Source organism: Marmota monax, unplaced genomic scaffold (genome assembly GCF_021218885.2).
Source record: "Marmota monax isolate L192 unplaced genomic scaffold, Marmota_monax_Labrador192_F-V1.1 WCK01_AAM20220418_F8-fsc00042, whole genome shotgun sequence".
In the NCBI taxonomy this organism is placed as follows: domain Eukaryota; kingdom Metazoa; phylum Chordata; class Mammalia; order Rodentia; family Sciuridae; genus Marmota; species Marmota monax.
The window spans coordinates 10858976-10873949 of NW_026693008.1; the positions used below are offsets into that span (position 1 = coordinate 10858976).

General features: G+C 42.6%; 1 protein-coding gene across 2 annotated transcripts in view; it reads left to right on the plus strand.

Moving 5' to 3' along the window:
* Nucleotides 1-14974, plus strand: part of Cacna2d3 (calcium voltage-gated channel auxiliary subunit alpha2delta 3) — an 877637-nt gene that overhangs the window by 646471 nt on the left and 216192 nt on the right. For both annotated transcript variants that reach the window (XM_058582154.1, XM_046452970.2), the window contains 3 exons: nt 3759-3830; nt 5325-5405; nt 11334-11408. In XM_058582154.1, coding sequence (XP_058438137.1) covers nt 3759-3830; nt 5325-5405; nt 11334-11408 — 228 coding nt within the window. The remainder of the gene's footprint in view (nt 1-3758; nt 3831-5324; nt 5406-11333; nt 11409-14974) is intronic.

Genomic DNA, 14974 nt, shown 5'->3' on the forward strand with positions numbered 1-14974 from the left:
CAGGAAGCAGTCGATCTGTTGAGCAAGTTTGTGTTTTATAAACCAGATGTTCAGTATTATTATTCATCATTTCCTTTGATACCAGAACGGTCCCCATTATGTAGCATAGGAAATGAAGGATATGGAATAATATACACTTATTATACAACAGAACACCACAACCAAGCCTTTCAGAGGCCTGTTCAAAGCCCGAGCAAGTGTAATTGAACAGCCATTCATTTTAACGTTCCCACTTGGACGTAAGTTAATGGGATTTTGCCCAGATGGACCATGGTGACCCCCATCTCCTGCTTCTACCCTTTGGAAAATGAATGTTGACTCTATGTCTGCATTTTTCTTGGAAGCCACATGCATGAATCAATCCTAAGTGGTGCTCTTGCCTCAGAAGCAGCTATAGGTTGGGGACCACAGAAAAGCAGGGGGTCCCCTAGTGTGTGAGGGGACAGAGAGCGTCTGGCCATGGTTGGCTGCATGACTTCTGCTTGGTAGTCTGGGAAAAAAACCCTTGCCACTGGCTGCTATTTCCTATGGCAGGAGTACAGAATGCCTTTTGATCATAAAGTGCTTACGGTGCAAATGAACTTTCAAATTGATTTCCTTCTCCATGAAATGTTTAAGATTCATAGAGTACAGACCTGTGGAGAGTGGGGATGATGGAGCTGGTGGGTGCAGATGAGGGTATTAATGTTGTACAAGTGCTGTTTCTGGGCTCTTGCCAGCCCTTATGGCCGTGTGATGAGCTGGTATATGTGGGAAACCTGCAGGTTAAGGTTCTGGCCAAGCCCGTTCCAATATGGGCCAGAACTGCCCCTAGGAGAGGACTACGTGAGATTATAGTTCCGTATGTGAACTCTGGCCCAACTGGACTCACTGCATTTCCTTTGTTTACCTGGGGCTGGTTACAAATGAATGGTTTCAGTACAAATGCAATATTATAGGAATTCTTTTTTAAGTAATGATGTAGTAATTACATTTGGAATTAGCCCCTCAGTGAAGTTGATACTATATTCTGGCTTAATATTTGGAAGTTCATTTCCCATGATCTTGCATTTGTGCCAGGACAATTACTAGTGATTTATAACTGATTTTTACTGGTTGCAGGAAAAAAGCTTCATTTCTCATTATTGTCAATGGTATGTTTTGATTTCATCCATGATACATGTTGGCATTGGTTGAAATTTTGATTTAGTTTGCAAAGTGGAAGTTGTCCAGGGTTATGGATCAGCTCAAATCAGTTTTCTGTATAGCATTAAGGATTAATCAAGGAGTCAGAATATAGGAAGACTTTTAATTCTAAGAGAGCTGTTTATTATGAGTTGACTCTGCCTTTGAAAAACAGCCTTTCCTACCTCCAATGGTGGCCATAGTATACTTTATGTATTTTTAGCAAGATGTTGGAACTGTGTCTCCATAAACTGATATTTACTATAGATATTGGTTTCTAGCAACAATAACAATAACATTCTCTCCTAGTTAACATTCTTGATGAGGTAATATTTGATAATATTGATAAGGTAAACTTCTTTATCTGGTCTAATAATTATTGTAATCATGTATATGATTATTGTGTATATAATCAGGATTATCCAGAGAAAGCATGTGTGTGTGTGTGTGTGTGTGTGTGTGTGTGTGTGAGAGAGAGAGAGAGAGAGAGAGAGAGACAGGGAGAGAAACATATGTATGCATATGTATATATGTATGTAGAGCCTCTGTATTATGTGTATATATGTACATGTATGTCTGTGCATATGCACTTATATGTGTATATATATTTATAGGGAGAAACAGACAGATGGACTTATATTCAAGAATTGGCTTTTGTGATTATGGAGTCTGACAATTCTGAAATCTGTAAGGCAGGCTCGCAAGCTGTAAACCCCAGCAAGAGTTGATGTTGCCATTTTTAGTTTGAAAGCAAACTAGAGGAAGAATTCCTCTTTCTTTGGGCCCTGTCTTTTCTCTGAAGAACTTCAACTGACTGGGTGAGACCCACCTGCATTATTTTACTTGAAGTGTGCTAATTTAAATCTCTGTAATATTAAAAAAAAATACCTTCCCAGCAACTACCTAGCATGGTGGTTGATCAGATGAGTAAGCACCATGAACTATCCCAGATAAGCATAGAATTAACCATGACTCCTTGAGTTCCTGGTCTTTAGGGACAATGAGATTTCCCTCATCTTACTTTTCACAAAGGAGGGTAGACCCATCTAAATATTAATGTGTAATAAAATAAAACAAGATTCCTTCCTTTCTTATTGGGATGTTTTCCCCCCAACACCTATTATCTTTTCTTTAGCTATCACGATTACTGATAGGGATGAAGTAGAAATGATTGCCCTAAAACAATGCTTCTTAAACTTTAATAGGCATGCTAAAAATAATGATTCACATTCAGAGGGTATAGAATGGGGGCTGGGATTATGCATTCTTAACAAGCACTCAGGTATTGCTGTCCCATGCACCACACTGCAAGTGATGATGTCCTGTAACTTCAAGAATGCATTAGAAGAACATGGGAGAAAATGAGCAGAGTCTAATGACTTTTACTTAAGAAACCAGCCCATCCAGGCAGGATCAATCATTTAGATTTCAGGATCTATTATTTATGATACCTCTTCCCAAGAAGTTTGAGAGAGCAATACCTGGTTATCCCATGGTACTATAGTTATGGAAGAATAGAGAAGCATCAGAAACTCTCTAGACTAAAGATGATGGATTTACTTCATGGAGTGCTTCACTTTGGGGGCTTGGGCAGGCTGTTGAAACCAGAAAGCATTTCTCTCCTATTGGACTTACCAGGCCAGTCTCTACCTGTGAGCAGTGACTTTGCCACTTACTAATTGTGTGACCTTGAAGGCAGGGAAAGGAGAACAGTACTTGTGAGCACCTCCATATGCCAGGTACCCTGCTGGGTGGCTTTGTGTTTTATCTTCAGGAGGATGATGCTGGGGAATCATGAGCATTATTCCATGAGGCTTAGCTAGTGCATTTAAGAAAAGTTCAAAGCTGAGAATTAGAACCACGTTTGTCTTATTGTTCCAGGACTCCATTTCCCTATTTGTTACTGGGGCATAGGAGGTGTTCTTCCCTCCCTGCCTCCCAACACTGTGTGAAAAGTACACAGGATGACAGACACATATCATGTGCAGTATCTCATGGGTCATCCATCCAGGTGTGTTTAGCTTCTTAGTCATGAGTGTCAGGGTTGTATGATAAAGTCATCTTTTTATTTTGTTTGTTTTCCATCTGGGACTGGGACTCTGTAGAGATAAAAGGACATTGACTTGCCTACCTTGGAGAGAATTAATGCTTACAGAATCTGTGGTTTCCAGCAAGGGCAGCTTATAAGACCCTTTCAGCTTGTGATTTCTGATCCTTGATTTTTAGATTAAAAAGAAGCATTGTTGACACACATATTGAACATAAACATCTGGGAAGTAAAACAGTAAAATCAATCTGTTGTAACAAAACAGATCACTGTGATTCAGACAAGGCTTTGTTTGAACCAAAATGGCGGAACTCAAAGAACAACAGATCGGCTGGAGTGACTGACGCCATGCCCCAGGTGGGGGCCAGCCTCTTATCTGCAAATCAGGCAGGAAGATGCTGTCCTCTCTCTCTATTTAAGACTCAGGTGGGCGCTGGCCCGTTCTCAACAGCCTCTGGTCAGGGCAGGATGTGATGGTCACAGGATGGCCTCCAACACTGAGGTTTCCAGAACATTCTCAGTAACCGCCTTTTCTCTCTCCATCCAGCTTGCTGATGATCAGGGCCTCGTCCTGATGACCACAGTGGCCATGCCCGTGTTTAGTAAGCAGAATGAAACCGTGAGTATGGTGGCCCTCCTTTCCGCTTGCTGCTAAGAAGGTTGACTTCTCAGTCAAGCTCTGGTGATTTTTCCCCTCTAAGGATAGAGGGTATACAACTGTTTCTTAATGTTTCATCCTACCCGGAGAACTTCTAAATCCAACATCCCTGAGAGGAATTGGAGTAGGTATCAGCTTAGTGTTGGTAGCATCTCAGCCCCTTCTCAAAATGTGTTAAAAGACCAGAGGAGGAGAAGCCCAGAAGGACCCTGGATTATGATGGACTGACTTCTCTTTGATGTATAGTCAACAACTTCGTATTAATTTCCTAGGGCTGTGGAAATGAAGTGCCACTAACTGGGGTGGTATACAGAATAGAAATTTATTCTCACACAGTTCTGGACTCTAGAAATCTGAAATCAGGTGTTAGCAGGGCCATGTTATCCCGAAGGTTCTAGGGAAACCTGTTTCCTCGTGTCTTCCCGCTCCTGGGTCCTGGTGCCCCTTAGCTTGTGGTAGCTTCTTTCCACTCTGCCTGTTTTCGGGTGGCCATCTTTCATGTGTCTCTGTCTCCTCTCTCCTATAAAGAGACCAGTTACCCAGGTATGAGATTGAGGACCCACCCTAAATCCTGGATGATTTCATCTTGAGATCCTTAACTGTTACATCTGCAAATGACCCATTTCCAAATAGCATTCCATTCTGAAGTTCTAAGAGAGGCAGAACTTATGGGGGCACTCTTCAAATCACTTCAACCCTTAGAAGAAAGAATTGGCCAGGCGTGGTGGCGCACGCCTCTAATCCCAGCAGCCTGGGAAGCTGAGACAGGAGGATCGCCAGTTCAAAGCCAGCCTTAGCAACTAATTGAGGCCCTACGCCATTCAGCGAGAATAGGCAACAGCAATTTACTTATTCTTCCTGATGGCTCTTCCGACATTGGACATTCCAGCAAATCACTCGCAGCTCCCTGCCTTCCAAGCTAGGACCCTGGAGGCCTATTCCTTCACCTCAGTCCTCCTCGGTTTCAACTTACTGATAAAATCTTTGGGGTTATTATATCTCTCCCAGGCCCTTGAGCATCTTTCTCCGAGGCACCAGATGGCAGTGTAAATTGAAAAAGCAGTTACCACCATCATGTCTGTGTTATAAAAAGCTTTCGTAAGAGAAACCAGTTAGTGATGAGAGTTTCTAACCGATGATCCCGGGGTGCCTCTTGATATCAACTTCTAATTTTCAGGAGGGAGGAAAGGGAGGGGACAGAGCATCTTGGTATGAGTGTGTGTTGGGGTGGCCATGGTTGATGTTTGATCTGAGATGCTGCCCTTCTTGGCTAGAAACATTGTGGGTGGAGAATAGAGGATAGGAGAAGTCCTTCTTGGAGATCTGGGTGAGTCCTCAGTCTCTATCAGTTTGAAGGAGTTGCTGGACAGCGATCCATGGCAAGGGTCTCGTCACAAGGTCCTTTTTCTCTTGCCAAGTTAACTTGCTGTTATTGTTGTTCCATGTTTTCCACAGAGATCCAAGGGCATTCTTCTGGGTGTGGTTGGCACAGATGTCCCAGTGAAAGAGCTGCTGAAGACCATCCCCAAATACAAGGTAATACATGACCTAACTAAGGAAATCAGAGCCACAAGGGGCCAGGAGCCTCCTGTCCACAGAAGTAAGGCTCCAAACATCCCTTTAGAGCATGTTCTTGCCACCATCATCACCAATTGCCTTGACCTTGGACCATCTGCAAAGTTACTAACCAGTATTTTTTTTTTAATTCAAATTGCCCCTATTTTTCCTTATTATCCCCTTTAACCTCGTATTAACAAATCAATGTGAAATCATAAAATGTTGCTAGCCAAGAAGGGCAGCATCTCAGATCAAACATCAACCATGGCCACCCCAGCACACACTCTTGTGTTTTTCTTGCATACACATGGTATTGACGTGACTGGTGTGTTTTGCAAAAAGACAGCACAGAGTTCCTGGATCCCATGCAGAGAACTCTGTCAATTCCTTAATGGAGAGGGAAGCCGATCAACAAGCGGGAAGGAGGGTCCACTTAAGGTGGAATCCAGGCACTTAGGACTGCCTTAGGGCCCTCTAAGTATAGGGGTGTGAGAGGGGTCAGAGCACCACCCCCTGTGCTCATGGGCTGAGGTGGCACTGACTCAGGGACACCAGTTGAAAGCACATGTATTCCCTCCTCCCCCAGCACCAAGATGACCGCTGGCCCATCTGGGGCCCACTCATAGATTAGTGAGAGTTCCTTTTGCCTCCATTTGGAGAACGGCCAGGAATCTGGGATTGTTGGCTGCCAGGAGCTCCTTCCTAAGCCATCTTGCCTTATTTGCTGAGACCTGATTTCATCTCAGTAGTGAGGCCCATCAGCCTTTCTGGGCTTCAGGTAGAGGAAGACAGTGGCAACTCTGGAGATTTCCCAGATTTATTGTAGATGCAGTGGTAGGGACAACTCCCACAAACTCTTTGTTTTCCTTCTGTCAAACAGTGACAGCCAGTTTCATCTACCGAGACTTTTAAAGTTGGAGTTAAGTTTCCAGATGCATGTAAGACTTCTGGTTGATCAAAACCTACATAATCCAGTGTTAGAAACAGTAGGTACCCAGAAACTAAAAGCCAGGGGTGGGAGGAGGGGAGATTCAGTTACCTTTAAAGAGTGCAGACTCAACTTGTTTTGTGCCTGATAAATCAAGGAAGAATAAATATAATATGGGAACATTAACAATTACTTTATGGGTCAGTTTCTCAAAGCTTCCAGTACCAGGCAATGTGCTAAGCTCTTTATAGCATTAGGTCTTCATAATAGGTAGATATTATTTTGCCTCCATTTTACAGCTAAAGAAACTAAGGCATAGAAATCTTCAACACCTTGCCAAGTTTTGTAGCTTGCAGGTGGAAAAGCCATGCATGATTTTAGCCTCTAAAAACTCCGGTGCCACTAAGAAAAGTAAGAACATTAATAATCATGATGGTTAGAACAATAGTTAAAAAGTTAAAATAAAATTATAGCAATAAGTAAAATACAATAGAACATTTATTGAACTTCTTTCTGCAAAGTGGGGTGTTATCCAAAGTACTTTCTATGAATTATTCCCATTTGAATCCTTATTCCACTTCCATGAAGTGGGTACCATTTGGTCTCCTTTTTATTTGAAGATACTTGAAATAACTTTTTTTTTTAATATTGCCCACCTAGTAAAAGATGAATGAAACAAAGCATACCAAGAGAATAGGGGAAGGATCGCTACAGGAAATTAACCGGCAGGGTTTGAAATGCCAAGCACTTGAGTTTTACGCTTTCCCAAGGGCCAGGCTCAAAATCAGACCCAGAAATAGCATGCATGGACCTAAGACATCCTTCCCTCCTCTGGTTACCGTGGTGAGCCTTGGGAAAGGTGTGCATGTCCACCAGGGATAACCAGGAGAGGAGAGCTCCAGGGAGCAGGGTTCGGTCTGGACCTTGCCCTTCTCATTAACACCTTGTAAAGATGAGTCAGTTCTTGGCTCTTGGGGTTTTCCCAGAAGATAGAATTCTTTCTTTCTCCCTCAACTTCATAGATTTTCCCACAAGCGATCAGACTTCCTGTAATTTTTATTAAGAATTCCAGACACCCCAGCAATAATTTCCAGACACCACGGCCTCTGTTACCATAACGAGCCATTTTATAATTGGGTTCACTTCATTAGCCCAAAGGCCCTCCTCTTGGAAGGGAAATGCTCCTTTCCTCGGGCTGGGGTCTGGGCGGCTCCCGGCCTCCAGGGGAGCGGGCTTCAGGTCCAGGGCCCATTTGGCAGCCCCCTGTGCTGGAAGGCCTTGTATCCAATCTGTTCTCTATTACTCCACGGGACTGCACATGAGAATGGACAGGAAGACTGGCTCTATTTTGGATGAAACATCAGTTTGGGATTTCATCAACGTATTGATTTGTGGCCAAACCCGAGGGTTGGCCATTGTCATATTATGAGCTTTTGATTCTGGGACAGATTCATGCACAGAATGCATACAGAGGTTTGCAGAGTTTCTCTTCTTAACACCTACATCAGATAACACCTAAGTGCCACCAACCCACAGACAGAACATTCTGATGCCATTTTCTCAGAATGTTCTGGGAAGGATTTTAACTGGATGGTTTTAAATGTCAGCAAGACTCTCAGGTACAAGGTGGAGAAGGTCTGGCTCTGCATGTGCCAGAGCAGATCAGCTTCCTTGGCTTCCTTTTGAATGCTAACTTCCAGTTTGAACTTTCCAAAATGAAAGAGATAAGATTTGACTAAAGTGATAAATGTCTACAATACATGCAGACTTTAACTGAGCACCTGCCACGTGCTTGCCATTGTGTTAGGGGCTGTAGACATCCAAGATGAAAGAAGTGGCTTACTTTTACAAAGAAGAGGGTTGTCCTTGGGTGCTTTTTAGAAACAAGCCAGAGGAAGGAAGGAGAACTAGCTAGGGTTGGGAGGCAAGAAAGAAAGTCCATCATTTTTATACATCAGGGTAAAGGTAGTAATGAGAATTTGTTCAGGGTTTTATGGGAACAAGGTATAGAAAGAAGAGAGCCAAGAGGGTCAGGAGAGACTTTTCATGGAAGATGAGTTGGGGGCTAAGCATGTGGCATGGATGAGAATGTGGGCAGCTGTGAGAACAGGTCTTGGTGGGAGAAGTAACTGCAGGTGGTGTCACTGCTGTGTGCCCTGAGAGGCAGTAGGGAGAGGCAGGCAGTTTGGTTACCGAGGTAAGGGACAGACTCCAGGGATACCCGATAGACAGACCCACAGAGACTACCTGACATACAAAAGAGACTTTTGTGGGCTTTGCCCAGGTGAGCCTCATGGTCAGTTACTTAGTCTTTGCGGCAGGAAGAGGAGTGAGACCTATTGTAGAAATCAATTGAATTAATATTGTGGTGCCAGGGTCAGGGAGCAGGAGTGAATCTGAAGAATATCTAGAAGGAAAAAGTAGAAACATTCAGTGGTTATTTGGAATAAGGGGTTGGAGATGAAAGAGCAAAAAGAGGCTAAGCACGATGCTCTCTAGTTTTTCACCTGGGGAATCTGGGTGGGTGGTAGGGCCAGCGACCGGACCAGAAGGGGAAGGAGCCTCTGTCCTTCTGGGTAAGCCCAGGTGCCCAAGGGATGGCCAGGAACAGAGCTCCAACACCCAGCAGGAGACAAGGAAGGCAGAAGAGATCAGGAGGTAGCAGCCTATGGGTGACGGGAGCTTACAGAGGGAGTACAGAGTAAGGCAGAGGAAAGCCCTGGGGACAGAAACTGAGGGAGAATGAGTTTCAGGAAGGGACAGAGAAGATCCTACAAGAGGAGAAGGGTGGGGCTGGAAGCTCAGGGAACAGTGTCAGGGAGGAAGATTCTGGAAAAATGTGCTGCAGGGTTAGACGGTTAGGAGGCCCCTGGCCACTGTAGAGAGAGGAGTTTGGGTGGCATCTTGAGGGATGGCAGGGGGGCAAAGGCAGAGTGTAGAAGCTTGAAGCCTGAAAGGGTGATGAGGAAGCAGAGATGGAATTTAGACAGCGAGTGAAGCATGAGGCAGGAAGGTCAGCTCTTCTGCACTCCAGAGAGGGAACAGTGAATCGGTGCTACGTTTTTTTCTTTCTTTTCTCCTTGTTCTTTTTCCTATTCCACTTCCCTCCATCCCAACCACTCCCCCATATATATTAAAATATATATTTTTAACCACATGGTAAGACCTTGCCCTCATGGAACTTGTCTTCTGGCAGAAGAAGGCGGGTATTAAGCCATTGAAGACCTTGACTGATGCCTTGATTACTTAAGATCAACCTCACGAATAATGGATTATTATCATTCTGATAAATGCTATATGAGAAAAGTACAGATCATGGGTGAGGATTCCACCTTCTCTTGAGACCCACCAGCAAAACAAGAGCCAAAGTCGCGAACAGGAGGACACACGGAATACTATAAGCTGACTGTAAAATACCATTTGTTTGGTCTGATGTTGAGGTTTGAATTTCCAATCAAGTACCACCTTTACCTTGAATGGAAAAAGCCAAACTCTCAAAGAGTCCTTTTTGACCCTCCCAGCTCATATTAAACTAGAATATAATCATGGTAATTAATGCAGTGTTGACTGTGTCTGACATTTTTCCAAGAGACAAGATGAAAAGAGACGATATACATCTCAAAGGATAGGAAATCTCTAGTTTATCTTTCACAGCATAATGAAATATACTTTTATCATTAGAGTCAAGTAGAATCTTATTAAGACTTGCCGTGCAAGGTAACTCCAGGAGAAAAACGTCTGTCGCCCTTGACAACCACGTGCATGTTTGCTTTATGTAATGCAACGGAAACTTTTAATTGCCAGTGTTAAATTCTCTGAAGTTAATTTCACATCACCTTGACGTTAAGCTAACAAGCAGACAGGGTCATTCCTGGCTTTTAAACTCTGTTGTCTGGATCATTTAAATAGTATCATATCCAAGAATATGAGTGGCAGAGAATTTAAAGCAAAATAATAGTGAGGGCTCAGATTTACTCCTTGGGGGAGAAAAAGAGAGAGAGAGAGAGAGAGAGAGAGAGAAATTTTTATTTTCCTCTCCCTTTAAACTGCTCTGGAAAAAGTGGGTTACGTTTTCTTTTATTGGAGAGAGAGATATCAGTATGGGTTTTATGCCAGAGGCCATTTTAATACATGAATGATTTGTAGGTAAATTTATTGTAGCCAATGGGTGCAGTCAACTGTGTAATAGAAATATTGTCAAAAAGCCGGGATTATTATTTAAATAAGTGCAGTGTTAAATTTGATTACATACTTTTTTAAGCTAATAAAACATTTCATTGCTCACAAACTATTTCCCATAGTCCCATTTAGTCAGAAAACATAAATTAAGTGAGGCTCTGCATAGAAAATTACCCAGGCTTTGTGAGGGTAAAAGCATGCAAGAAAGAGTTGGCAGTCACACAATTTAAAGACTAAAGGATATAAAGGGGTTGGCAGGCTCCTATAGAGGCTGGTGGGGACACTTTTATCCTTGAAGAATTAGGGAAAATGACAGCCCAGGGGAGAGTGTGTTTGAGATGGCTCCTAAGGGTCTGGGATTTTAGGAAACCTAAAAGTGAGGCAGGGTGAGGACCCCTTCTTTATTTTTATGTAGAGAAAAAATGCTGGATTGAAAAAGGCGCTGTTCACTTTGGACCTAAGGTCTTTCCAGAAACATTAGCCAGTTGGTTGTTAACAAAAAAAAAAAAAAAAGTAATTGTTTTTGTTTTAAATAAATCAAAATCAAGCCCTCGGATGCCAACGTGGGACTGTGACATTTTAAATTGTGCAATTTACGGAGCTTATCCTGTGACAGGTCTTCATTTCCACCAAATGTCAAGGATCAGTGCCTTGCATTCATTTTAATGAAATATTGTGCTGATAAGGGTTATGAATGCCAAGTTTAAGCTGTAAATTACTAAATGTCGGGCTGCTTTCTGCTTTGTGAATTCGCCAGGGAGGAAGCTAATGAAGGTTTCTCTCTCGCTTCCTCTTTACAGTTGGGGATTCACGGTTATGCCTTTGCAATCACAAATAATGGATATATCCTGACACATCCAGAACTCAGGCCTCTGGTAAGAGAAATACTCATGTCTGCATTTCTCCCTTTTGTGATTTTACGAGACTTTCTTCAAGTTCTACGATGATGGTGCTTTACGGCAATTTTCCCTTTAAAACTACACGATTCATAATATTGTAAAGGTTAATAGTTTATAACTAGTATTTTGACACATGTCAATAACGTAGGATAAGTATTTTCCCTATTATGTTTTTATCTATAAAGCCACATCTATCTAAGTGCATTTATGTATTTATTTCAATAATGATCTGTGAACATCTGGAAATTTTTGTTTAACCCTAGACAGCTTGAAATCCATTATTATAGTACTTTTTATACAATAAATAGACTCTCATAATCAAGCCTCAGACTCACTATTATAAGTCACACTTACTACAACAAATTGAACCTCAGGATTCCTAAAAGTTCATTCCAAATTACATTGTTTAAACCCAATGCCTCATTCATAGAAGGTATTTACACCTTTTGTGTTGAAAGCAAGATGTTCTCCATTTCCTACCTGAGTTATCATGCCCAGTAGCATTGTTTGGTGACCTGGTATATAAACCACTTTCTTTCTCTCACATCTTTTTCAGTTTCTTTGAGAGCAGGGTTAGGCCAAATCTAGGTTAGCCCATGGCCAGCAACCCTGGCCCCTGGATAGAGGCTCCCTAGATCCCTGAATTGAAGACAGTAGAGTGTCAGACAGTAGCTCAGCTTGTAGGGGAGGGGCCAGATCCACTGGCAGGATCTCCTCTGGACTCTGGAGGGACATTGGCAGCAAGGGTGCCATCGGCTTGCCATCCTGGGACTAGGTACAATATGTTGCAAAAAGGACATCTCTCTGGTTTTGTGTATGTGTATTTAATTTTAAAGAAGATCTAAAAGTATGAAGAGTAATACAGTGAACAGTTATTTAAAGAAGGTGTAAGTCATTTTCTTTAGCAAAGACACATACACGCATGTTCATAAATGCACACATACTGTTCATCCCACATCTTTCCCCCTTTCATCAGAATTAGAAAATAGCAGCAGAGCCTGCTATGCAAATATCTGTTGGCAAAGTGTTCTGGGGACCAATGCGCTTCACGCTTGCGTCATTGTTTAGAAACAGTTCATGTGAGAGCTCCATCATCATCCAACTTTGCTCTAATTGCGCTGGTATTAATGGAGTCATGACCACATCATGTGGATCCCATATGCATGCTTCCCGACGGGTCTTATGGTAACATTTAATTGCAACAGTCTTTTTTTTTTATCAGAAAAAGACTGAATTAACTCGTTAGCTCATTTCAAATATAACTTAGAATTATTAAAAAGTCTGATGGAAAGGACCGACGATTTTTGAATCACATTTAAATCTAAAGACATATTTGTATCTAAACATCTTGGTACATGACCCATGTCTAGGCTGCCTTTTTGGGGTTGTTTAGGAGTTACGTGTTTGGTAGCTAAGCATGGGCTCCCAGGCTTTTAAACTCCAAGTTGGAATGAAACCGAGTTAAAGAAATAATCAAACCTGAAGCTTCTCCAGTGAAGAATTGACTTCCTATTTATTGTCTTTTAAAGAGGGAATGAAATGGAACCAGATGTCAGAAGTCACCCAGGTAGCTCCCTCTCTCTGCAGCAATGGAAATGGTCAGCTGCCCCCTGCACGGCCTATTCACACTGTCTGTCTAGTCTTTGTATCTCCATCTTCTGGTCATGAAGCAAATGGCTTTTTATAGCTAGACCAGCTGGTTTGCTTTCCAGAGTTGTGACGACTAAGCGGGTACTGAAAGGTCCCTTAAAAAGCAGGCCATTCAACTGACACTATTCATCTCTTGATAGTAGAAATGCCCATTCAAGTCATTTCAGTTCTTATCACTGTTCAAACACTGACCTGAGTGTGGCTTCACCAAAAATGATACCCAGGGTCAAGGTGCCATATATGGGGAGGGGAGGCCCAAGAAAATGCCCCACATCTCACTAGTGAGATGACAGGATGAACCTGTTGCAGTTGATCCATGAGAAGAACATAAGGAATGGGCAGCCCAATAGACCATCTGTCCCATTCATCTGGACCCTCTCTACTCTGAGCCACCAGATGTTTAGGGAGAGGTATCAGCCACAGGGGTTACATGAATTAGCCCACTTGAACATGATCAATAAGTGTAATTTGACTCTGTTCCAAGTTTTGCATCTTCCTCTTAAGCAAAAGACTTTAGCAAAGTGGAAGGAACTCAACTTTAGTGTCACATTGGTCATCCTTAATTTCTAGTTCTGATATATCCCCGCTCTATGACTTCAGGCAAGTTACACAGCCTCTCTGAGCATCATTTGTCCCTGATAAACCTGCCATAATCAGAATGTGTGTTTCATTGCTTGGTTGTTAGAATAAATGGAATAATGCAAGCCAAGAATCTGGGGTAGCAAAGCAGACCCCAAGACACCTTGGGGTCAGTGGTGGTTATTCCGGCACCTTATGTGTGTGTTATCCTGGTTGTATTGAACTCTATTCAGTCACTCTAAAGCTTGGGAGGACGTGGTGGTGAAGGATGCTTAGGGGACCTCTAAAGGACACATTTGGATTATTCAGTTGGTGTAGAGTGCTATAATAAGCATTGGCAAGGGCCTTATGGGTATGTGTGCATATACAACGTGTGTAGATACAGAGTCTCTAGAGTCACATGGTTTGCCCTAAGCAAATAATCTTGGTCTCTTGTGACTTTGTCTAAGCCTGGCTTTCCCATATCTCTGTCTCAGGTGTGGTTCTATAATAATCTTGGCCCACTCTGGTCCACTAATAGACATCTGTACTATGAAGCTCCATGGGAGCCTTGCTAAGTGAAGAAAGAACTGGGTTTTTTGTTTATTGGTTTGTTTTAGAATAATTAGAAGCCATAGAAACTGAAGAATGATGTTGATCTTAAAATTCAGTTTGCATTGGGCCCAGTGACCCATGCCTATAATCCCAGTGCCTCAGGAGGCTGAGGCAAGAGGATTGCAAGTTCAAAGCCAGCCTCAGAAAAAGCAAGGCACTAAGCACCTCTGTGAGGCCCTGTCTCTAAATAAAATACCAAATAGGGCTGGTGATGTGGCTCAGTGGTGGAGTGCCCCTGAGTTCAATCCCCTGTAGCCAAAAAAAAAAAAAAAAGACTTAGTTTGCATGGATACTCCAGGGCCTGGCATGGACGGACATGCTGCTAATTTGTACCTGTATTCATCACTTATTTCTACTTTTCCCCTCTTCCCTTTCTGCTAATCCACTCAGCACCTGTTAGGGACTCAGAAGATAAATGATTGAAGAGCTCCCTCAGATTCGCTGTTTTCACTGTGTTATGGTTTGGATATGAGGAGTCCCCCAAAAGCTCATGTATGAGACAATGCAAGAAGGGTTAGAGGAGAAATGATTGGGTTATGAAAGCTTTAACTCAATCAGTGAAATAATCACTTGATGGGATTAATTGAGTTGTCATTGAAGGCAGGTGGGGTATGGCTGGAGGAGGTGGGGCATTGGAGGCGTGGCTTTGGGGTATATATTTGTATTTGGCTAGTAGAGATATCTCTCTCTGCTTTCTGATCACCATGTGAGCTGCTTCC